Here is a 24,629-nt window from a genome sequence, read left to right on the forward strand (position 1 = left end):
TTTAGACATCAACTTCCTGTTTGCAAATGTTTCCCAGAAAAAAAAATTATGTGGAGGAAGAGAGAGAGAGAGAGAAAGAAGGAGAGAGCGAGAAAAAAAAGAGAGGGAGGGAGAAATAAAGAGAGAGGGAGGGAGACAGAGAGAGAGAGGGAGAGGGATGGTTCCCTGTGTCGAATCACATTTGCAGCTCGCCGCTGTCAGAAAACTAAATAGCGAATTTCCTCTGTTACAAAAACGTTTCTGCTACAGAAGAACCGGTTCTGGTCCGAATACGGTCCGATAATTAAAACCAGCTTAAAGCAACTATAACTAAAATCATTCAATTTTAGATTAGGACAAATATCCCAACTAAACCTATTTAATTTTATTTTCAGGAATATATGTACTTCTTGGCTGCACAGTGGCGCAGTTGGTAGATCTGTTGCCTTGCAGCAAGAAGGTCCTGGGTTCGATTCCCGGCCCGGGGTCTTTCTGCATGGAGTTTGCATGTTCTCCCTGTGCATGGTGGGTTCTCTCCGGGTTCTCCGGCTTCCTCCCACAGTCCAAAAACATGACTGTCAGGTTAATTGGTTTCTCTAAATTCTCCCTAGGTGTGTGTGTGTGTGGATGGTTGTTTGTCTTGTATGTCTTTGTGTTGCCCTGTGACAGACTGGCGACCTGTCAGGGTGAACCCCGCCTCTCGCCCGGGACGCAGCTGGAGAGGAACCAGCAACCCTCCCGACCCCATTAGGGAAGAAGAGTGTACAGAAAATGGATGGATGGATGGACATGTACTTCTTTAGCCTCTGAAAACCGTATATAATCCATATTTGATAAAAGTTTTAACATGTAATAAACTCAGACTTTTCTAAAATATTTAATTTTTTAGATAATTTAAAGAAAATATTTTTAAATATATTCTTTTCTATACACTATATAAAATATTTTAAATTTAGCAAAAATATTCAGTTTATTTTTTTACATAATTAAAAAAAAATTTTTTTAAGAAAATATTTTCTAAATATATTAATAGATTTTAACCAAACCAAGAGTATTCCTCTCCAGCAGAGCCAGATGAATCACAGTGTTGGTGGTCTGCTGCACACAAGGACACATAAATCACAGCTAAGCCCAGAGCAGGTCATGAAATGGACCATGCATGGATGAAAAAGGTCAATAAATGGACCACAAACATTAAACTAAACAACATGTGACTCAGCCTGGAAACCAGCTTTTATTTTAGTTTATGCTGCTGCGGCTTCACTCCAGTCCAGAGGAGACAACTCAACGGACAGGACGTTTCAGAAAATGGAGATATTTTTGAACAAAAAACAAAGAGCCAAAACAGAGCTGGCACCTCCAAAAGACGCTCCGTCGGATCTTTAGGTCGGTTTATTTATAGTTTGATCAATTTAAGTAAATGAGGAGAATCTTTGGCAAATTTAGAGTTGGAACTTTAATGCATCAATTTTGAATAATTAATCCCATAGATTTTAACGCATTAAAATTTAAATCGCAATTAATCACCTGCTTACTTTACATTTGCTTGTTTCTGGTACCAACAGAAACAACAAACAATAGCTAAACAATAACAAAAGCTGCTTTTCTTGGCTTACTGAGGGTTAATTTTTGGTTTAGAAAATGATCTTATTGAACTCCGGGAAAAATTATTTTAGCGTTTAAGGAATTAACTCATTACTGAAGCTTAAAATAGCATCTCAATGCTAAACATGTTGCAGCAGTAAAACATGTTAACAATGTTAATGTTAGCATCCACAGTTCACATTTTTTCAAAGAAGTTGCATAAATAACTGATGTCTGTTTTATTTGTTTTAGTGTACAGCATTTGAGCAAACAGTGCCGTTTTAAAGTGCTTTATAAATAAAAGTGTATTGTGTTGGAAGATGCACTTTGCACCAATCTGATGATTGAATAACCGAAAAAACAAATTAAAATCAATGAGCATCTTTGTTGTTGAGATTATATTTTTATTCATTCAATTATTTAGAAGAAAAAAAGCGTTTATGAATATAAAATGTTGCTTATTTTGTTGATTTATATAATTGCAGACTGACTAGGTCAAAGGGGTCAGATAGAAAACATTTATAGTAAAACATTACACTTCCTGTTCTCAGTGGGCGTGGCTTAAGTGATGTCATGATTTTGCCATTGGGCATTGCAGATGCGGAAGAATCACTGAAGGTTTAGTGAGTTTTTGTTTGGAAGATTTAGCAGTTTTGTGTTTCATAGTAAGATGTCAAACTTCGAGGCCCTTCAGCATGCACAAAAACTTACTGTTTTGATAACTTTTATTCCCCAATGGGTAATGAACAAAACGACCAAGTTTGAAACCAATTGGTCAAAATCTCTAGGTAGAGTTTGATCAGATGCGGAAACTGTAAACGGCAAAGTAGAGTCAAAATTGGAACTTCAGTCCAATTTGGCCAACTTCCTGTTTGGTGTAGAGAATTTTCTGTACGTCTGCAGGAGTTCTCCAACTGTACCCAATTTCATGCCTCTGTGATAAAATAAGGTCAATGTGGAGAGTATTTTTAAAGTTGCCTATTGAGCCGTTTCTGCTGCGATTCTTGTGACGACCTTAAAAATAAGTAAATTTCCCCCTTTTGCCCGTCAAGTTTGTTGAGTTTTCAGACAGGTTTAGGCCTCCAAAAAGCCAATTCAACTGTTAAAGAAATGCTGCGATTACACTTTGTGGCGCTTAGCTGCTTGGGTCTAACAAGATTGAAAACACTGAAACCAATACATCAGTGTCCTTCTAGGAATGTGATGTTCCTGTTGCCATGGTTCCAACCCAAAAACAAAAACCGGGCCAATGGCGGATCCCAGCTGAGGAGATGCTCAGCTACCACATATTTTGGAAGACAGTCACATTTGGCTACTTTTTTCCTCTCTGGATTCAGGAATGAGTCCTGAGTCATTCTGACCGCTGATGCTAACGAACTCTAACAGGCAACGGGGGAAAAAGGTTGTGGTAAAAGGTGAAGAGTTCAAACGTTCCTGTTGTCCGCCTGGTCCATGGCGTGTGTTTGTTAAACCAGAGGTTGTATAATAAGACCAACTGGCATGGTCACTGGAGACAACATGATATCTGGGATGTCCTCGCCCATTATCTCCTCTGGTTCTACCTCAGGTGTGACCGGGCGAGCCCACCTGTCCAACAACCCGACCAGGTTCACCTGCCGCTGAAACGGTTTCACAGCTGGAGCATTATTTGTTTACGTATGATCACATAATGGTGAAAAGAAAATACACCCTCCTCCTGTTTTTACATACCAGGATTAAAATTAAAATAAAAAGATATGGCTTATTCTGCCAATTTTTCATTTAATCTTTTATATACAATATTAGATATACGCTACAAAAGGAAAATAAATTATTCAATTCCTTTTTTAAATAAGATAAAATGAAAAATGTAGAGCTTAAAATGCAATAACAGCATTTATTTAGTTAACACTTGATCACTTGAAGCAATTGGAGCTAAAGAAATACCTTTAACATCAAAATGTGAAACACTCGACCCTTTCTGCAGTGTAGGGTTGATGTGTTTATGTTTTTTAAATGAATAATTGGATAGCAAAAAGTGCTTTGTAGGAAATCTGTTTGTTTCTTTAAACAGAATTTGAACCAGATGAAGCTTGAGGAGTTTTTGGCAGAACAAAAAGTTTCTTTTAACCTTAAATATGAAATAAATATATTTTTGTTCAGTTGTCAATTGCTTTGAGAATGTTGTTTTTTCAGCAAATTGTCTTTTTTTGGAGTCTGTATACTATTATTGTTATTATTAAATTAGTTGACAATTATTTTGATAATCAATCAATCACAATTAATTCAATTAATCGTCTCAGCCCAACAGGACGGCTTTAAAAGGTAGGGCAAAGTTTTGGCAAAAGCCTTAAAAATAAATATATTGTCACTGAATTAAAAAGATTTGGTGGTGGTTAAAAAGAAAATCTGCAGAATCTGCCAATTTTTATCCGATTAATCAATTAATCGATTGCGAAAATGATCAAAAGTTGATGCCCTAAGTCAGAGTGATACTAAAAACACAGAGAAGCACAAATCAAGTTTTTACTGGATGGTTGTCAACTTGAACTCTTCCAACCTTTGGTATCCAATCTGAAAATCAGACATTCACCTAATTATTTGATCACTTCGCTTGTTTTTCCATTTTTTGTGGGTTAGTAATAGTTTTTGGAATTTGATTTTGCTGATAATGAACACAAACATTTTAATTCTTCCTGTTTTCTCTTCAGATCCAAGGAGAAACACAAACATGTAACCTTCACCCCCCACGCAGACAAACAAAGGCGATGTCTGGGTCTCATGTTATTATGAACATGCTGAACCGCTCAGACAACTATTCCTGTGCCTGTGTGTGTTTGTGTGCGTGTGTGTGCGTGTGTGTGTGTGTGTGTGTGTGTGTGTGTGTGTCGGTGCTTTCCTGCTGGTGTTGGAAGTGATTTGGAAAGAATGCAGTGGAAAAGGGAGGTGCGTCGCGGCCGTTAAACCAGCAGGGTTGCGCCCCAAATGAAAGCGCGCCACTAACGAGAGCGGATGCTAATTGAAGAGCCTCCCAGTGTGGGGTCACAAATGCACAGACACTCGATTTCCAACGCGGCTGAGGATGCTGCGGCTCGACAACTGCTCCAGTTTCTACAACTTTTTCAGATTCAGCTGGAAGGAACCAGTAACAGTATCATTGTTACGCTAATCAGAGAGAAAACGCAGGTAATTAGTAGCACTCAATCATCCCCACTGATCTGTAAACACATTAGCCTGAAAAATATCGACTTCTTAATGCCTAAATGCTGTCTTAATTAGAGACTATTAATTTGGACATTACAATTTTAAGTATGATGCTAATTATACCCATCAGGCACTTAAGGAATGAAACAGACTTTCCATTATATTGATGTTGCTAATACTCAAACAAGAATATAAAATTAAGTAAAAATATGTTTGTTTTACCATCATTGCTTCAGAAATGCAGCTAAATGGCATAGAATTTGCATTTTTTAAAAGATTGTTCTATTATACTGTCCAAAAAATCTTTAAACTGTTTTACAATAAATAGATATTGTGTTGGTATATGTACTCCTAATATTAATTATTCATTATTTTCATCATTATTTATGTATATTTTCATGGTCTAAAGTTATATATTGAATCAAACTTCAACAATTGATGAAATAATATTACAATTTCTACATTTATGCCGAAACTTTACAGTCCAAGGACCATGAGATTATCGCCCTGCTGTCTGTCTTTATTATCTTTTGTGTCCCTGATTCTTGATGCTTTTTTGAAGTTACATCCAAAAGCAGGATTAAAGACTACCTCACACATGTCCGCATATCTGGGAAAACGAAAACGTTTTTATGCATTTTGGCCGTTCATCCACACAAGAACTCAATTTAATATCATTTAAAACAATTATTTATAAAAATTCAGACTAAGGTGGAGATTTGAGAAAACTCTCTTTGAGTGTGAACAAGGAGGAAAATGAGATTTTCTGCAGCAAATAATGCGGCAATATATTATTTGACATGATTCCCAATGGAAATTGTCTCGTGTTTTATTAATGTCATATTCTAAAATGCTACTTAAAAATAGTTTTTAAAAAAACTCCCGTCACAATGTTCAATTCCCAACAGGAAGTTGTGGTTGTTTTGAAGCAATCTGGTTGGCTGAGAGGTTTTAGACTTGTGCTACACTGCCCCCTATGGGTCTGGCATGTTTACAACAACACTCAGAGGCCTTGTCATTACACTTGTCATTTCTGTGGATATTCTTTGCATGAAATGTTGAATAAACATTAATGTTGTTTCCACATATTATCTCCAATGTCGCTGGACTTCGGGTTGCGCCGTGTTAGCTGTTTGGGATTCCCCTCCATGTTTCCCCTCAGAAAGCATGGAGGGGAATCCGCGCTTTCTGATTGGCTACCTGTCACATTCAACAGGATGCGTTAAGCTCCCAGTCGGAGAAAACCCCTGATTTAGATCGGAGCGGACCGACTGGACCCGATCAGTCGGAACACACCACACACTACAAGATGATCGGTTGCGATTATAGCAAGTCCAATCTTAAAACGTCGGACGTTCTAAGATTCTTCTGTATCTGAATCTGATGATTACTGAAGGGCAATATGGTTTACAGACTTCATAATCTGCACGCTTTTGGTTGAATGCAGTATTTATTTATACTTTGGTTTTATGATGTTTACCAGTTCCAGTGTTAAACGTTCTTTTAAAAATAAAGTGTATTTAATTTTGGCAGGACATCTCTTGCATTATTATGTCATTACCATTAAATCAGTGTACAAAGTTCTTCAAACAATATTATCGTTTATCACAATAATTTTTGAGACAATTAATTGCTCAGAAAAAATTATAATTGTGACAGGCCTATTTCTCATTAGCCTGATTTATTTGTAGTGAGTGACGTATGTGGATTTTAAGAACTGTAGTTCTTAAAACATGGCAGCCACTTCCTTAATGACTTAATAAAAGCTTCTGACTGCAACTCTATTTTCAGTATTAGCAGTAAATATTGCAGTGGTATCAGTTACTACACACCCAGACTTCCCGTCCGTCCCAGTGCTTCTCGTATTTATGGGTGTTGTGAAGAGCTCCAGTGACGAGGAGGTTAGCATACCTGCTCCTCTGTGATTAGCCCGGGGTGTGTTGGCTCGTTTTCATTGCTGTAGTGCAGAGGCAGAGTCTGACAGAGCTGGCCGAGCAGCATGGCCACTTCCTTCATGCTCCGCCAGCAACATACCAGCACCATCTGAGCCGTCACCCTGTAGCCCTCTCCATCTGGAGAAAACACACACACACACACACACAGAGTGAGGTGGGAAGACATCCGCGGTTCCAAATATGGAGTTTTTGTTATTATTTACTCTTATTGTTTGGAAATGTCACACTGATTCATTTGGATCAGTAAACTGTAGGAATTACAGGAACTAATTACAAAAGTTGCAAACATGTCAACCTTCCAGACCAGGCAGGTCTTCTGGTTCTGGTCTGCTCTGGACCAGAACCAGAACCAAACACAGAGAAGCAGAATTCAGTTTTCATGCTCTACAAATCTGGAACAAACTTCCAGAAAACTGCAAAACTGCCGAAACACTGAGTTCCTTTAAATCAAGGCTAAAAACCCCACCTGTGTAGAGCTGCCTTTGGTTTATAATAACTGGAATATTAATCAATATATTTGCTCAATGATTTGAGAAAAAGTAATGTTTATTGCTCTTTACTGAATGGTTACTGTATTACTGTTTTTATCACAAAGCACTTTAAACTACCTTGTTGCTGAAATGTGCTATACAAATAAATTTTAACAAGTAAATAAACAACATAAAAAGATGAAACACGTCCCCCTTTTGGACATCCCAGGTACTGCAAGAGGAAGAGATTCAACAATCATGATAAAAAGACAATATAACCTCTTTCAAGTCTAGCAATTTTGTTATTATGATTAGAATATTGACCAACAGAATGCTGTGTGTGAAAAGCTACATCAAAACTTCTTGCTTCCTCAAGGGACGAGGTGGGAAAGTAGCAGCCAGGTGTTCCTAATCAAACGTACCTACATAATTATCATCATCAGTAAAATTGGCTCTATAAAAACAGGAATCTAGACAGTTTGAAACTCTTGAGCACACAGGTGTGTGTTAAAACAACCGCAAACCAAAAACAACAAACAACCCATCGGCAATAACCTCAGGAATCACTGGCCTACCGTTTAGGAAAGGTTACAAGAATGTTTCCAAACAGACTGATGTCAATCGTTTCACAGAGAGAGAGAAGTGTGTTGGGTTTCACCCCAAAAGGCGAAACCCAACGTGTGTCGAGCCATGAGAGAGTGAGAAGGAAAAAAAGCTGGGACAGAAAAGTCCCAAAAGAAATAAAAGAATATAAACACGACAATATCGGAGATTAAATAGTCCTTTCACAATCAAATTTAAGACATAATTTATGTATGTAGGACCAGCTTTCATTCATTTTTAAGAATTGGAGACATTTTAAGGACTTAATTTTAGATCCATGAATTTAAGACTTTTTAAGAATGAGCAGACATTGGATAGTCTGGTAGAATCGGTTGGATTAGGGACCAAAATTGTAACATTTGTTACATTTTCAGCTGCTGTGGTTCAATTTTACACAGCAGAGTGTCAAACAAAGCAAACTAATTAAAATCCAGTTTTAAGAAAACCACATAAAAACCTCAGAAAAAGACACTGAACGCAACTTCCTTTTTCACATGTAAATAGAAATGAAGATTTTAGCAACTGTATGATTTATCCTTTGTAAATGAACCATTTATCCCACTAGCGCTGAATTAACATATTTGTTTAGGTTGTATTTACCCAGAATGCCCTGCGCTGTAGTCCACTTGCTGCTTTTGGAGTGGTTTTTTGTCCACTTGCATCCACACATGCATTCAAAACTAATGCTAATTTGCATTTTTACACAGATGAAGCAGATAAAACAGAAACTTTGAGATTGACTGAACTCGTCTCATTTAGTGCTTTTAAATCCAAACTAAGAGCTCTTGAGGGCCATTCTATGACATGTACCTGTTTAATAGTGTGACTTTTTCTTTTAACTGTTTAATTAGTTAAGTCCAGACAGGAGGTCCTGTGTTTTTATTTTGTTTTATCCACAGTTTTCTCTCCACTCTGTCCTCCCTCTGTGCCAGGACTTCTTTGGGAAAGAGGATTTTAATCTGATTGGGATTTTTATTCTGGTAAAATAAAGGTTAAATAAAAACAAAATAAGAAATAAAACTGTGGCAAAGTTCATTTCAACAGGGGCGAGGCTAAACTTTGACTCACTAATGTAAACAAAAATAAAAAAAGATGAAACACTTCCCCCTTTTGGACATATGAGGTACTGCAAGAGAAAGAAATATTCAGCAAACTAAAATTATGAAAAAAAAGGCAATGTAACAAATCAAGAAATAGCAAAAATATTTATTACTTTAAGTTTAGTATTGACCAAAAGTTGAAATAAACAAAACGAGAAAGCTGCGTCAACCAACAAACCAGAGTTTCTAGGTGAAAACAACAGAAATGTGAACAAACCCTGTGAGTTATCGCTGCTAAAAGCGGCTCTACAAGCTCTGGACTCATGAGGTGTACCTAGTTTTTCCACACATTTGTTTTTGACAGCGGGAAATTTGCTGTACCTGCGTTTGGTGGCGGTGTGCGCTGCGTCTGGGCCTGACTTCGATCATCTCCTTCGGGTTTCTCTAGCTCTCTGGCGCTGTTGAAGAAGTCGTTGGAGTCTCTGGGCTGAATCTCCTGCAGGATCCTCTGCAGACCTCCGGATGTCTCTGTGTAAACACTCATTATTAGCACACTTCACAGGTTTCCCACACAGGACAGCGGAGAAGAAGACGACTACACTGTAAAGGCAAACACGGCATTTAATTGAAAATAGTTAGTTAAATCAGTTTCATCAAATTTCTATCAACAGTCATTTTTTGTAAATTACTTTGACTTTGTTGATGAAAAGTCTCACCGCCTTACTCTACTTGATTTGTTTGAAAATTGGGATTTTTCTTCTGTGTAGAAAAGTACTTTAGTGCATGTATCCACGTACAAATATTTGGTTTTAGCAAGTATTAGCAATACTTGCCGATAGTAAGCAGCAGTTTCAGCAAATAATGTTTACTTACTCAATAATCTTAGGTTTACTGTCCTTACCGGAGTCGGTATCCATGGGGATGAGTCCCTCTGGGGACGAGCTCTGGACCACCGGGGACACCACGTCGGACATCCGGTAGCACATGGCGATCAGCTCTGACACCAGACCCGTCCACTGCTCTGTCTGACTCAAACACCTCAGAGCCCAGACGCACAGATCAGATTTACACCAGAGGACCAACCACAGGGTTTCACCAACTCAAACTTAACACCGTTTAAGAAGACTTGTATCACTGTAGAAATGTACGAAAGAAAATCTCTTCCTCAGATCATCACAGAATACACGAAGCGTCGTACGTGTTGGTGACAGGAATGAGCCAGTAGCGAGGACAAAAGTCGTCCAGCAAACTGCCGATGATTTAAACATAAATATAGATGACTGGGTGGGATTCTGGTCAGAGTAGAAGTAGAAAATACAACCCTGGACGATACGGCTGAAAAATGTACTACGATATAAACATTTCATATCAGTCATAATGCAAAAACACAAAATCTTACCAAGTATTTTTGGTCTAATTTCTAGTGCAAATATCTTATTACACTTGAAATAAGACAAAATTAGTTTAAAAAAGATATAGATGCTTGTTTTAAGTTATTTATTCCATTAATATTGATGAAAAAGCGATAATTCTATTGGTAAATACATTAACTGAAAAATGTCTTGTTTATAAATTAAATAATCTGCTAATATAACAAGTACCGTACGTTTTCATCAGTACTAGATATTTGCACAAGAAATTAGACCAAAAAACTGGGTAAGATTTTGTGTTTTTGCAGTGTAGATAATTTATTGATTAGTTTTCTTTTTGTTGTTTTAAATATCTGAAATACTTTCCAACTGATGGCATAAACTTTTCTGTTTTATTTACAGTTCTCACTCCACTCTGTGTGTCTTATTTTTACGCAGTTTTGACCCACAGTGGCAGAAGGTCGTTGCTAGGTAACCGGAGAATGCCTGAGTTGCTAGGTAACCAAGTTAGCTGATTCCACCAACCTAGCTTAACTGGCTGTGAGAGTTAAAATCTTTTCGTCTGCCTACATCTCCCAGAATGCTGTGCGGTTCTGGATCGGAGTTCAGTGAATAGTCTATGAATTGAATAATGAAAATTCTACCAGACGTATTATTACGTGTTGATATTTATCTGATATATATTGATTTATTGCCCATCCCTACTCACCAATGATAGAGGCGATAAAGCTAGCTAGCTTTCTGGCTAGCATGGGTTTGTTAGCAGCTAGTTAGCTGTAGCCTCAACCTAAAGATATCTCAAAACATTTGTTTGATGAAACATAAACTACATAGACTATTATGTTTAGTTAAACCATAATGAAATTAGGACTGTGATCAACATATTTAAGGCCAACTTACATATTTTTTGATTCAATTAAGACATTGTAATGCCTAAATTTAAGGTAAAAAGCGATTCTCATGCTCACTCTGTGCTCAGACGCTGCAGGACGGCAGTGATGCAGTGCGCTCTGCCGTAGAGCGGAAACGAAGCGGCCGCCTGCAGCAGCGACGCCTCGGCTCCGGACAGCTCCGCCTGCAGACGGCGCAGCAGCAACCGGACCACTGACACGAGAAAAACGGTCAGAAAAGATGAGGTGTCTCTACTTTAGTAGAGTTACAGACTCTTGTATGAAAAAATACTCCAGTAAAAGTAAAAGTAAAGAAGTACAAGTTTTGAAATCTACTTAAATAGAAAAAGCAAAAAGTAATTTCCACCTTGAAGAAAACAAAATGACTCAGACAAGTCTAAAATACTTAAAAAGTTCTACTTTTTGTCCTTGGATTTTTTTTCCATTTGATTTTGTTTTTTTTCATCATGGAAGTAAAGAGCCATAAGTGAAAAGGTAAGGAGCCAAACACGTGTTACTAATCCGGTCCCCCATAACCTTTTTATATGGCTCCAGGGTGCTTAAATATTATTTTATCAAGAAAATTAACGGCTGTTTTTATCTATTTTCTGCCAGATTACAATCAGTCCCTCCAATTTCTTGCAAATCATCGTGGAAATTAATGCAAAATCAACAAATCCCAGGAATTTTCTGAGCTAATGCAGATTTTTCACAAAAATGGTCAAAACATTGCAGTTTCAGTAATGCTAACAGCTGCCTCAGCCTTAACTGATGTCAGATTATACGTCGCTTTTACCGACATACAGAAGCACAAATAATGTAAATATTTCTACATTAACACCACAAAAACTTTTTTTATTCCAAAAATAATCACAAAATCCTGGAGGGACTGGAAAGATCTTGAATATTGTTTAATTTTAATAATTTATTAATGTCTTAACGGGTTTTATCGACACATTCTGGCACAACCGGCCCTTTAAGAGCATTCATGATCTTAATTTGGCCCAAAACGAAAATGAGTTTGACACCGCTGGAGAAGAAAGCGGGAGGAAGTGAAAGTGAAAAGATAAATACTCAAGTAAAGTACAGATACCTGAAACATCTACTACAGTAAAGTAATAAATTACTTTACATTTTTTACTGCAGACATGTGATCAACGCGCTTTTTACCAGCCAGCGCGTTGAGCTCCAGGATGAGCGATCGGGACGCCTCAGGCCGGATCTGGAGGTCCAGACCCGGATCGCATCGCAGCAGAACCGGGATCAGGTCCGGCTGCTGCAGCAGCAGGTGCAGCAGGTGGGCGGCGGTGACGCTGTCGTAGGGTTTGGTGCTGGTGCTGAGGTCCAGAGCGGCCCGGAGAACAGAGAGCATCGTCTCCGGAACCTGGAAAGAAACAAATGGATCAAAACGGCAAATCAGAGAAAAACTGGAGGAGAAACAAAAAGAACGAGAGAGAAAGATTCGACCTCACAGGGTTACAGAGAAAACCAGAGTTTAAGAGTTTAATCAGTCGGATTTAAAACAAAATACAATCCACAGTGAAGGAAAGAAAGAAGGATGGAAAAAAAACAAAGGACATGAGGAAGGAAGGAGAGGAAAGAGGAAGGAAGAGTGAACAGCAGGTAAGAAGGAAGGATAAAAAGGAAAGGAAACAATGCAAAAATGAAAGGAAGGAAAGATAATGAGGTAAGGAAGGAAGGAAGGAAGGAAGGAAGGAAGGAAGGAAACAAGGAAATAAGGAAAGGGTGAGGAGGCAGGAAGGAAATAAAATGAAAAAGAAAGGAAGGAAACAAGGAATGAATGAACACAGCAAAGAAATAGACGATTCAAAGAAAGACAGTTGGATGGAAAGAAGGAAGGGAAGAAACCAATTGAAGGATTCAAGGAAGGAAGGAAACGAGCCCCTGTTTCCTTCCTTCCTGGTGTTTAGTGTTTCTCCAGAGGTCAGACTGGCTTCATGTCTGGATCTGAGCGTGTCATCACTGCACACATGGATAAAATGTTAACCTGGAGTCCAACGGCGGACGGAGGAAGCTGGCTCAGCAACGACGTGGCGAGCTGCTTGACTTCCAGGAAGTTGCTGGCCACGCAGTTCAGGACGTTCTGAGCGTGTGCGGGGGTCACGACCTCGCCCAGGGCAAACGTGGCGGGCTCTGGGAAACGGAGTGAGGAGGAGGCGATTAGAGACAGATGGATCCGTTATCGGCATTTAAATATAAGCTCTGACCGTCACCAAGGATACCAGCAGTGAAGGAGAAGAGCTGACTCAGCAGGTTCAGCAGGCTGAGGGACAGGAGGCATTTGGAGAAGGAGGCTCCAGGGAGCAAAACCTCCAGCAGGTTCCCACACAGCCAGCGAAGAAAAGCCTGAAACCAAGAAAATTCTCTAAAATTAGAGTTTCAGTTCAGATCAGATCATCGTGGCAGCGACTCTTTGCTCACCCTGTACTGAGCCAGGGAGCGCTGGTCTTCAGCCCGGCGCTCCTGCACGGGTCTCTTCTGCAGCAGCTGGCTGCTGTCCTTCACCCTGCAGAGCAACTGTGAAGCACAGGAGGAGGTCAATCAGACTGCAAGGAACCGACAACCATCGATATACTAAATTAGACAGAACCTGCTAGCCGCTACAGCTAGCGACGCGCATTGAGTCAAACTGTTCCGATGCGGCATGAGCAGGAATCAGTCACAAAAATGATCATATCGCCATAATTTATGGAGTTACTGAAACGCTAAATGACACCGCACTTCACAACATAGGTGCATGTTGTAGTTGTCAAAGTCAAGCTAATGTAACTGACCTATTTCTCAATATTTTAAAAAATAAAATGAATTGTTTACTGTTCTCTTAGACCTTGTTAGCTAGCTATTGCAATGTTGACAATTAATGACAAAACATGGTGTCACTTTATCAGGTCATTTCTGATTGACTCGACGAACAGCAATGGCGTCCAATCAGAGCCTCACCTTCTTCATCAGGCTGACGGTTTGCTGCCTGACGCCTGGTGATTGGCTGTTCAGATTGGGAGGGAGGAAATGGCGAATGAGATCCATTTCCTGTGAGGTCAGGACCTTGGTGCTGCGGTGACTCTCACACACCAAACCCAGAGCGTCCATCCTCACCTGCAGGAACCGGAGAACCAACTCCATCATTTACTGGGATATTTTGGGATTCACCAACAGAAAGTAGGGCACACTTGTGAAGTAAGGATGCAAAGAATTAATCGACTTATAGTTAATTGTCAAGCAATGGTTTATTAGATTACATTTTGCTTCAATGTGTTAACTATTAGCGTCCCTTAGACGTTCTTTCAGTGTTTTAGTTCAGCCGCCATCCAGCAGAGGGCGCTGGTGTTCATCTTTCAGTGGAACCAGGAGAGAAACAAAGATGGCGGCTATCCCAGAACAGCCAGAAAGAGAAACGGTTCAAACAAAGTCCGATGTGGGATGCTAAATGCCCCGTCTCCGGTTCTGTTTTGAAATATAAACACTCGACAAACTTGGCCGCGCTTTATTCAGCAGAGCTCCATGACGGAGCAGCGTCACCTTCTCATTCAAAAATTACTGAAGTGCTACGAAGGCGCTCCGCCTTACTGTGTGTTGAGTTAGAGTTGTGACCTGGAAAGGTGGGAGAGCTCACCTGATCGTGTTTGTGGACGAGTGCTTGTCGCAGCAGTGAGAGTGGGACCAATCCGCCCCAAAGACTCTCCTCTGAGGCTGCGGCGAGTCCCTGGGCTCTGGCCGCCCGCAGGCAGGTCATCAAGGCTCCCAGAGCTCCTCTGCTGGATGAAGGACCTGATTATTCAGGAACACATTGGAATTAGGGAAGCTAATCAATCAATTATTTCTTCATGCCTTATTAGATTAAAAATTGTCCAAATGATTAATTACTAATGTCTTTTGTGTTGTAGTTTGGCCCCCGTCCAACAGAGGGCGCTGGTGGTCATTCTTAAGCGGATACAAAATAGCGGCTCTCACAGAACAAGAAAAGAAACGGTCCAAACATACTCAGGTTTGGGATAAAAATTCCACTTTATGCGGTTTTGACATATAAACATTCGGGTGGATTAAGTTATCGGCTGAATTCAGCCGGAGTGGTGTCAACTTCTCAACCAAAAAAAACTGGTTTGCTACAAAGGCAACGATAATGTGACAGAAATAACTGGTAAATGGGAAAGCCCCAGATGATTTATTTTTTAAGATTATTTTTGTAAGAAGGCAAAAACTCTGGAGCTTGGAAACTGCAGCTCAGAGGAGGAGCTTCACCTCGGAGGCGGGGCTAAGTCCACCAAGGCGTTTTGCAAGAATCAAAGCAACACTCCAGGTGTGTTTTTGATGAGGAAATAACATCATAGCATAATGGAACGAGTCGATTTTAAATAATACTGCCCCTTTAAGAAAAAGGCCGCTCAGGTCAATCAATGTTAGATTAACTCCTTGTATCTGTAGCTGGAAGTCTTTGTGGCACATTAACAGCGATTGGTCACTACTGTGTTAGTTCTGTACCTGTCCTGCAAGGCCGCGCCCCCTGCAGGGCGTGCACCATGTGTGCCAGACTGGAGGGACTGCACCGCAGCAGCTTGGGCAGGAAGTAGTCCAGTATGTAGGTGGTCTGGTCCGGCCTGGTGTGGCACAGAACGTCCAGCAGGGGGTTCACCCAGATCCGGTGCCACAGCTCCATCCAGTCCGATTCCCGTCCCGACAGCTGCGCCTTGTGGCTGACGAAGAGCCTCTCCAGGAGGTCGCTCGCGTACGGAGCCAGCGTTTGATCGCCCATCAGGTCCAGGAGGAGAGAGGGCAGACGGGGCTGGACGGCCAGCAGGTGCTCCGCCCCGTAGAGCTCCACCAGGCAGCCCAGGGAGCCGTACTTCCCCCTCATGTGCCACTCCAGGCCCAGCAGGCTGCGGGTCAACTCCGCCACGTACGGATCGGAGGCCGAGTCCGAGTCCGCCGGCTTCGTGCGCCGGTGCAGGAGCAGGAGGTTGTGGAACAGAGAGCGGGTTTGGTGGCGGACGCCGTCCAGAGGATGCTCCCAGTGGGAGTAGATGTGCTCCAGCAGGTGGTGCTGCAGTTTGGAGTCACCGCGGAGCGCCACCTGGAGGCTGGGAGGACAGAGGCCCGTTTCCTTCTGCAGGCAGTCCAGAGCGGCGCCGCTCCACAGGGTCAACACCCGAGCCACGACCATGGCTGTGCTGGACTCCTTTACACTGCAAGAAAAAAAAAAAAATCACCTTAAAGGTCACCTATCATGCTTCCTTGAACAGATTAGAGCTGGTTTATGGTCTATACAAAACATCTCCTGCGCATTTTTTGCACAAAATCATTCTAAGATAATGAGATGTTAGTCTGGTCAGCTGTTTAAGGGCCTCTTGACAATTTAAATCCAAATAAGCTGCTGTTGGCCACGCCCCCAACTCAACGTTTGCAAACAGAAGTGCAATTATACAACTGTATAACTTTGAAAAGCAGAAGTGGAGCCTCCTGCACAACCAACAAAAATGCAGCAAGTGGTTTCTGCATGGTAAGTCAACAGCAAAACGCTTGTCTTTTCCAGTAGCCATTGTACAGCACATGCAGCGGTAAAACCAGCTGACTAAACAGGTTGGGGCTCAGCGTGGGTTGCTAGGTAACAGGTGGAATTCTGCCATGGTTGCTAGGTAACAGAGCAGTGCCACTCAATAGCTGGTAGGTTTTTTAAACTGTTCATTTTCTATATACCAAAAAACATTAACTTATAGCCAAAAGGCAGCTGGGTGGTTTTATTAAGCTTTGGAATGTTTTTAGCAGCAGAAAGAAAGTATAAAAATTTATTTTGTATGATAGGTCCCCTTAAATGTAATAAATAAATAAATCAATTTTTTTAATCTGCAACTATAACCAGGGTTTGTACACTTTTCCCACAGTAAAATTGAAGTATTTTCGAACGGCGTACCTGACGTCCAGGTCCAGCAGCGTCTCTGGGACCAGCAGCAGCAGCTCCTCCCACTGCGGCCCGGGCAGAGAGCCTTTCCAGCTCAACATGGCCAGAGCGCCGTGGCTCAGATACAGAGCCACACCCGGAGGCCGTCCGCTCGTACACAGAGCCTCGCACCTCAGCTGGAGCCACCGCGGGGCCGAGTCCAAACCCGGAGCGGCGCCACGCAGCAAACTGCTCACCTGATGAAACCATCAGAGGAACAGAAACACAGAATGACTCAAATACTGATTCAATGTTTCTGGTTTCTTTAGAATATCGTAAAACTATGGTGAAGAAAACGTACATCCCATTTCAAATCAGTTCTTTCTGTCTTTTTCTGCACAGATCTTCAGGCGTTTTCCCTCCTCATAGTCGGTTTAACAGCTGGTTTTCAGCCGGATAACAAGCCTTTTGTTCATAAAAAGCACCAGTAACAGCAGATTTTTCACTCATCACAAGACATTTTTCCCATGTTATAAGTGAAGAAACCTGCCAGTGGAGCTGGAACTTTTCCATCAGTACTAAGGAATGATTTAGTTAAAACAAACTCCTATATCTTTCTGAAAAGGTTTCAGTGTTTCAGACTTTTGCACTAAAAACTAGACCAAAAATAATTGGTAATATTTTGTGTGTTTGCAACACGATGCAATAACTACATCTGCATCTCCTAGATTTGCATAATCTTGGAAAACTTATTTTTATGCTCATAGTTTTTGTTTTCTTGGAAATGTTTACCTTTACAATATGAGGGAAAGTCTTATCTTTTTGACTTCAGAACATCCATGTTATGTTTTGTTTAATCCCAAAAAATTAATCTAGAGATTTCTACGGAAACGTACGTCTCTGTGACCACAGTAATTTATTTCTTTTTTCTTTTCTTTCTCTCCCTCGTAGAAGCTTTTGTTTTTCTTCTATTCCAGCTTACATATTGACGACCAGAATCTATTCTTGTAATTAAATAATTCTAAAACCTGTATTAGATCCTAATATTAACATTTATTTTCTCTCATCCAGAACATAGAGACGGTGTACTTTCTTATTCCAGCCAGCAGGACTCACCACTGAGGCGACTTCATCTCCGGCGCCCATGACGGACCTGATGAGCAGAACCACGGCCATGCCTGCTGTGCTCTGGACCGCCTGGATGAACTCTTCTGCAGACGGAGAGAAAAACCGAAGAATCCAGTTGGATACAGGTTTGATTTGTTTATTTCAAACAAGATTTTAAAAACAAGAAAAAGATCAAACAGTAGGACAGAGAAAAAATGTGCATTCACAACCAAGAAACGGAGTAGGAATAAGTGAACACTTATTTAATCCCACCCCTTATCTCAGTTTGATTAAATATATTACCTACCAACACTCTAATTATTAAAATTATGTTATAATATCCATGTGCTAAAGAGCCAACAAATAAATTATATTACATGGACAAAATGATTACAAAGTAACTCTCATGATAAGACAGTAAACTCTACAGATAATAATAATGTTAATAGTAGTTTCTGTGTGTTTCTGACCGTCAGTGAGGATGTGGATGTAGCAGCTCAGCAGGCCGCCCAGCGACTCCGGCGGCGCCGCCCCGATGGCGCCCTCAGACCTCTGGAGAACCAGCATGGACGTTTTCACCGCAGCCAGGCAGGACTGCATCAGCTGGGCCTGGGCGATGTGGCGCCCTGCAAGACCGCTGAGTGACCAGCAGGGGGCGACAGACGCAGGCAAATGAAAGAACTGCTATTTTTCTAAGAAGGAAAAATGTTGGGAAATACAGGAATTGGCTGCAGGAGTTTTGATTTTTTAAGGTTTTTAATAATCTACACAAGCCTGGCTATTTAGTTTGAGTTACTGTAATCACTTAAGCTTTTTTAATACAATTTTAATAATATATTAAAAGATGCAACTAAACAAATATCAATTCTCGTTTTAAGTAAATAAATATTGTATCACCTAAAATGCAAATAACATTTTATTCCCTTAATTTAAGGTTGATCATTAGCAGCACAGGATGCTTCTGCAGATAAAAAAAAAAACTAACAACGTGTGAAAAGTTCAGCACTTTCTGTTCAACTTAACATCAATACAGTTTACAGCTGATCTGTTGGATTAGTTTTTGATTTACTGATTAATAATTTGACAACAAAAGAAGCTTAATTGGAGATATTTTTATACAGATTTGGAACCAGTTGAAACTAAAACTGCCACTTGAGATCTGAGTAAGACATTTACAGAAAATAAATTTTTTTGTCTTAAATGCACAATGTTTTGTCCTATTTGTACCGTTTTATCTTAAATACTGCTTTTTAGTTTGTGTACTCCAGTTAATGATTAATAGATTACTCCATTAGTAGATGACTATTTCAATAATCAATTAATCACAATTAATCAGATTAATTATTTCAATATTCATTTATATTTAAGTATTGAAGTTAAACAAATTGAAGGCAGTTGTTATTTTTTGTTATTAAACCAACAACATACTAGTACGGATGCCAGTGAAAAAGCTCCACACCATGATGCTGCCACTACCATGCTTGATTGTTGGTATAGTTTTCAATCTTATGTGGATAAAGAAAAATCAATAATAAGCACAAACTGGGGCATCCAAATATTGTTTCTAAACTCCACTCTGGAAAAATATTAGTTGCCATAAATCATTAAAGGATTAAATTTTAATCAATCAGCTGAAAATCACAGAGTTCATCTTCATACCTGTTCTGCTGAAGGTATTTGTGTAAAACCTCGCAGATGAATTTTAACACTATGAAAACAAAACAAAGAGAGACTTTGATGAAATTTAGTCTGCAAAGAGAAAACTCTTCAAACTCTTTAAACTTTTCAAACAAACCTTGAAGCAGCAGCTTGTTAATGCATCTTTCACCTGGAAAAAACCCCAACAAAATAAAACATAAACTCATTGCTTCCTATTAAAGTGATTTAATAGGCAGAAGTGATTTTTTTCTTTCTTACTCACCAAGATGGAAGCCATTCAGGCAGGAGGCGATGGTGTCGATGGTGTGTGGATGCTGTTCTGAGGACGGACTGGACAGACAGTCGGACAAACAGGAGGACAGACTGTCCGCAGCCCGTCCCTGAAGACACTGAGGCACTGAACTCAAAGCACTGAGGAAAGACACAACAAGGTAACGTAATTGTATTTATGTTACACATTTTCAGCAACAACGCATTTCAAAGTGCTTTACATAAATTAAAAGGAAATACAAACAAAATAAATTAAAGGAAAGAGCAAAAGAAGAAAAAGAATCTAATAAAGCCTAAACATTTTTCAGGCTTTAATCTGTGATAAACACTGAAAACCATCTTTTACTACTTTGTGTTGTTTATCCCAAGAAACTCCAGGAGAAAATCTGAAAACGTTCAAGAGATGTGAAACTAAAAGCGAGTTCTACCTGGCTGCAGCCCGTCTCAGGGGGTTCTTTGCCTGCACAGAGGTGTAGATCAGCGATAGGGCATTCAGACAAGCATCCAGTGCTTCACCACCGTCTTCCTCACTCAGAGCCTCCAACTGGGATCCAGCCTGATGGAGCATGGACACAAACACATCACAACATCCGTCTGAATACGCAGAAATGTGTTTTTTCCAGGCACAGAGTGTCATTTCATAACACAATCAACTATGTTACCTCCAGTTGTGATAGAAATGCTATATATATATATATATATATATATATATATATATATATATATATATATATATATATATATATATATATATATATATATATATATATATATATATATATCAAGTATGACTTAAAAGAAATTTTACTTTTTAATTTAACACTTTGAAATTGGGCCTCTGTCTCTTTAAAAACTCTTGCTGTTTCTGAAACTCCGTCGTCACAAAGTGATGACAACCTCGCTCCTCTACTAAACCCTCTGACATCGTTTTTAGCACCAATCACTGAGAAGTAGCTCCTATCATGAAAAGTGCAGTTCCACCAGATGTTTGCTAATTGCTGCTGGCTAGTCTGAAGGAGCTGAGTAGAAGAGGGTTGCTCTGTGAGGCAGAAACTCTGTAGCTTGGAAACTGCAGCTCAGAGGAGGAGCGGCGCCTCGAAGGCGGAGCTAGGTCCACCCAGGCGTTTTGCACAACTGAATGGCTTCCATGGAGATTAAAAGATTTCTCAAACAAAAATCAAAGCAAAACTCCAGGTGTTTTTTTTTTGTTTTGTTTTTTTACGATGGAATGACATTATACCATGATGTAAAGCTCAAAATGTCGATTTCACATAACACTACATCATAATACACGGACCTTTTTAATCAGTTGGATCTGCTGCACGGCGTCAGTCAGCTGTAAGCAGGTCTGCAGCGTCTGGGCAAGATGTTTGACTCCATCTGCGTCTACGTCCACAGAGAGAGACGCTGGGTGGGGAAAGAAAGGACGAAGACAAGTGAGCGGATATTCGGGGAACTCAAAGCTAGAGCATAAAGATTGTAGAAATCTTACCTATAAGCTGGCATAGCTTGTCCTCATCTAATGCCACCGCCTCCACTTTAGTAGTTTTCTTCTTCACCACCATGATTTAACACTATAATAAGCTGTCACATAGTCAGATGTTTTCGCTGTATGCAGTTAGACATGTTATACAGTATATTTAAAAATTCACATTACTACTTCTATAGAAGCACAGAAAGAAACCAAGCTTTGTTGCTAAAGTTCGCCAACTTTCACAAGCCGCCTGAAAATAACTCAAAGTCTACATTAAAAAGACGTGAAAGACAACTAAAGCTATAAAACGGTACCATAATAACAGTAGCAACTCATAAAACGCGGTTTGATGAAAAAAAATAAAAGGCATTTACCTCAGTTGTGCATGTGGTCTACAGCTTGGCTACAGCCGGTGCCTGTACCGGATGAAAATAAAACAAGCTTCCGGTACATTTTCGCAATAAAAGATTCACAAACAGCCTAGCTTACAGGAAAATTAACCATACGACCTTTGTGAATGTTTCTGTTTCAAAATCAAATCCGAACTGTCAAAGAGTGACAACAATTTTGGCTTAAATTGATTGTAAAATAAGTGTGCGAAATTAAAAGATTTTATTTTGAAGCTAGATTATTTTTGACCTTTCGTGAACCCCCCCGCATTGACTTCAGAGAGGAATGGATCGGTACGTAAGCAGGGCCGCCATATTGGAAGGGTAAACAGTGACCAGTTAGCATATTCTTTTTCATTTTTAAAAAATACATATATTTTTATGCGGACTTTTATTGTGCACGGTGTTTAAAATTACTGATCATCTAAAAATCTCGCTCAAGTTGTTTCTTAAACAACAAACTATAAAATAACACCCCAGAAGAGGTATATTAGAGTGTAAATATGATTGAATATTCAATAACTTTGAATATTGCTAATATTAATTTATTTATCAATTTATCTAGTAAAACACATCATACAGAATATTTATATATAGTAATTAAAAGCAATTATTTATGTTATTATAATTTTCCGCTTACAGCTTATGAAAGTACAATATTAAAGATTTCCATATCTTAAGTATGAAAATATTTAAGATATGGAAAAAATAGGCACTTATTAGAGTCTAAAAAATATGATTGCCTAAAGGTTTGTTGTTGGGGGTTTTTTCAAAATATGTTTTTAATCTTATAATCGACCTTTATTATAAGATTAAAATTAAATGTTTATAATTTACTGAATATGTGTATCATAATAAATTTGATGATTGAAATGCTGTTTATTCTTGTTCATTTCGATTAACATGTGTACAAATAATGGAAGACTATGGTTATTTCTTTAATAAAATTTTGTGGACCCTCGCATTGAATGAATGAAAAGTATTCTAATACAAACTGTCAGTGCTATTATTATTATTATTATTATTATTAGTAGTAGTAGTAGTAGTAGTAGTAGTAGTAGTAGTAGTAGTAGTAGTAGTAATAGTAGTAGTAGTAGTAGTAGTAGTAGTAGTAGTAGTAGTAGTAGTAGTAATAGTAGTAGTAGCTGCATTATAACGGTTCTTAAGACATTTGCAACTCTGAGTCCCCGCGCTCCGCGTTTTGATTGGTGGATAATCCTTTCAATCATTGCGGCTGTAAAATGATGGTGCGTTCATTAAAGCCTCGGAAGTTCGAACTCTAATCGTAGAAACCATATAACCCGTGTCTCCACCGTGTCTCGTTCCGACATGGTGGAGTCTGGGACAAAAAGTCAATTAATAACGCCAGGAAAGTAAGCTTACGATTCATTTAAAAAGACAAATCATACTTCCGACAGACAAAGTGGATTTTGCCGTTTGAAAATCTAAAAGAAATCTGCATTCAAGTTCGTTTTCCAACTTGGAAATTGTAAAATCCGACTTTAAAGTGCAACAGGAATGCAGCATGTAGATCCCACAGCGTGGATAAACGCCTCCCGAGCATCTGATTGGACGTACTTTATAAACGCCCCACCCTCCTTAATAAAAAAAAAAAAAATACACCCGTGTCCAACTTTTCCCTGAGCTGAAATGAAAACCTCCCGGAAAAGAGAGAATCCCCCTTATTTTTTCTCATAACTTTGGATTTTAACATCAGACACAATATGTCCGATCTAAGCATGGCGTGAAGACGTTCTGAAAACGCATCCACATCAGTTTTACAGCAGGTAAGTTGGAAAAAATAAATAAAAATGGCTGGGGGGGGGGGGGGTTATTACAAAGGGATCGTACGGTTTAGATTTGGAGCTCTTTTTTATACCAACTCAATGCTTCCATATTTATCTATGGGAATACTCAAAGTTTTCTATCATTAACATTTTTATGTTTTACCTAAGCTAGCTTTAAGTTTCTTTTTACTATTTTATTAAATAAATTAATATTAGAATGTGTTCAATAATCACTCTGTCTGAGTCAATTCTGGTGGGTTTTTACACTCAAAATGGAATTATTTTAGAAAGTTAAAGAGCTTAAACGTTTTTACAGCATCATCCTCACATTGTCATTAAGGCACAGAGTAATTTTATACTTTTTATTTGTGAGCGCAGTTAATACTGCTTTTGGAAACTGAAGGGTTGATTTTCACTGGCTTGTATTCCTGGCTTGTATATAATGTATTCCTACCACTTGAACCTTTCTAAAAACAAACATAATCAGTGTAATTTATTGTGTTTAATGGGAAGGGCCTTCTCAAACTTGTGTTTAATTGAGAAGTTGATGTCTGTTTTTAAGAAATAAAAATCCAAAAACGATGCATTTGATTACCAGCCCTTCTTTAATTTGATTTCCCTTTGTAATTAATATTTAATTTCCCTTTCAATAAAGAATTTTTTAAATCTGAATTTCAAAAAGTTAGTAGTTGTAAAACTGTCTTTTGCAGCAGCTGCTTTGCATATTTTCAATTCAAATCAAAAATATTTTTATTTATCCCAAAAGGAAGTCAAATATTATCGTAACTCATATTACTGAAGTATCTTTAAGGAGTCTTTATGGATGTGATGCTATGAGCAGGAAGAATGTCTGGTAGCAGTCAGTCTTACAACGGATTTGAAAAGGCTTCTGACTTTATGAATGTTTTCCCCTTGGAAGTCTGGTAGACTTTTAAATTGGGGACCAAAGTTGCAAGATTTGTTACATTTTCAGCTG

At 39.2% G+C, this 24,629-nt stretch overlaps 2 protein-coding genes across 6 annotated transcripts in view; one reads left to right on the forward strand and one right to left on the reverse strand.

Moving 5' to 3' along the window:
- thada (THADA armadillo repeat containing) overlaps positions 1-21,932 on the reverse strand; it is a 110,323-nt gene extending 88,391 nt beyond the window's left edge. Inside the window, exons 1-21 of one of the 4 annotated variants that reach the window (XM_044135842.1) lie at positions 21,852-21,932; positions 21,496-21,577; positions 21,301-21,410; positions 20,432-20,559; positions 19,996-20,144; positions 19,870-19,902; positions 19,734-19,782; positions 18,545-18,711; positions 18,084-18,178; positions 17,001-17,224; positions 15,575-16,275; positions 14,709-14,863; positions 14,036-14,191; positions 13,517-13,612; positions 13,318-13,441; positions 13,083-13,228; positions 12,245-12,458; positions 11,153-11,288; positions 9,716-9,852; positions 9,196-9,342; positions 6,658-6,818 (exon numbers count right to left, since the gene is read on the reverse strand). In XM_044135842.1, the coding sequence (XP_043991777.1) occupies positions 6,658-6,818; positions 9,196-9,342; positions 9,716-9,852; positions 11,153-11,288; positions 12,245-12,458; positions 13,083-13,228; positions 13,318-13,441; positions 13,517-13,612; positions 14,036-14,191; positions 14,709-14,863; positions 15,575-16,275; positions 17,001-17,224; positions 18,084-18,178; positions 18,545-18,711; positions 19,734-19,782; positions 19,870-19,902; positions 19,996-20,144; positions 20,432-20,559; positions 21,301-21,410; positions 21,496-21,568 (3,201 nt within the window). In that variant the 5' untranslated portion in view covers positions 21,569-21,577; positions 21,852-21,932. Of the gene's footprint in view, positions 1-6,657; positions 6,819-9,195; positions 9,343-9,715; positions 9,853-11,152; positions 11,289-12,244; positions 12,459-13,082; positions 13,229-13,308; positions 13,442-13,516; positions 13,613-14,035; positions 14,192-14,708; positions 14,864-15,574; positions 16,276-17,000; positions 17,225-18,083; positions 18,179-18,544; positions 18,712-19,733; positions 19,783-19,869; positions 19,903-19,995; positions 20,145-20,431; positions 20,560-21,300; positions 21,411-21,495; positions 21,588-21,851 lie in introns of all 4 variants that reach the window. The other 3 variants (XM_044135840.1, XM_044135841.1, XM_044135839.1) reach the window with 3 other exon arrangements.
- A 1,569-nt stretch (positions 21,933-23,501) lies between these two features.
- The window catches only part of plekhh2 (pleckstrin homology domain containing, family H (with MyTH4 domain) member 2), a 42,499-nt gene continuing 41,371 nt past the window's right edge, over positions 23,502-24,629 (forward strand). For both annotated transcript variants that reach the window (XR_006372511.1, XM_044135843.1), the window contains exon 1: positions 23,502-23,653. The gene's annotated coding sequence lies outside the window, so the exon portion shown is untranslated. The remainder of the gene's footprint in view (positions 23,654-24,629) is intronic.

The sequence above is a fragment of the Gambusia affinis genome, linkage group LG13 (assembly GCF_019740435.1).
Source record: "Gambusia affinis linkage group LG13, SWU_Gaff_1.0, whole genome shotgun sequence".
NCBI classification, from domain to species: Eukaryota; Metazoa; Chordata; class Actinopteri; order Cyprinodontiformes; family Poeciliidae; genus Gambusia; species Gambusia affinis.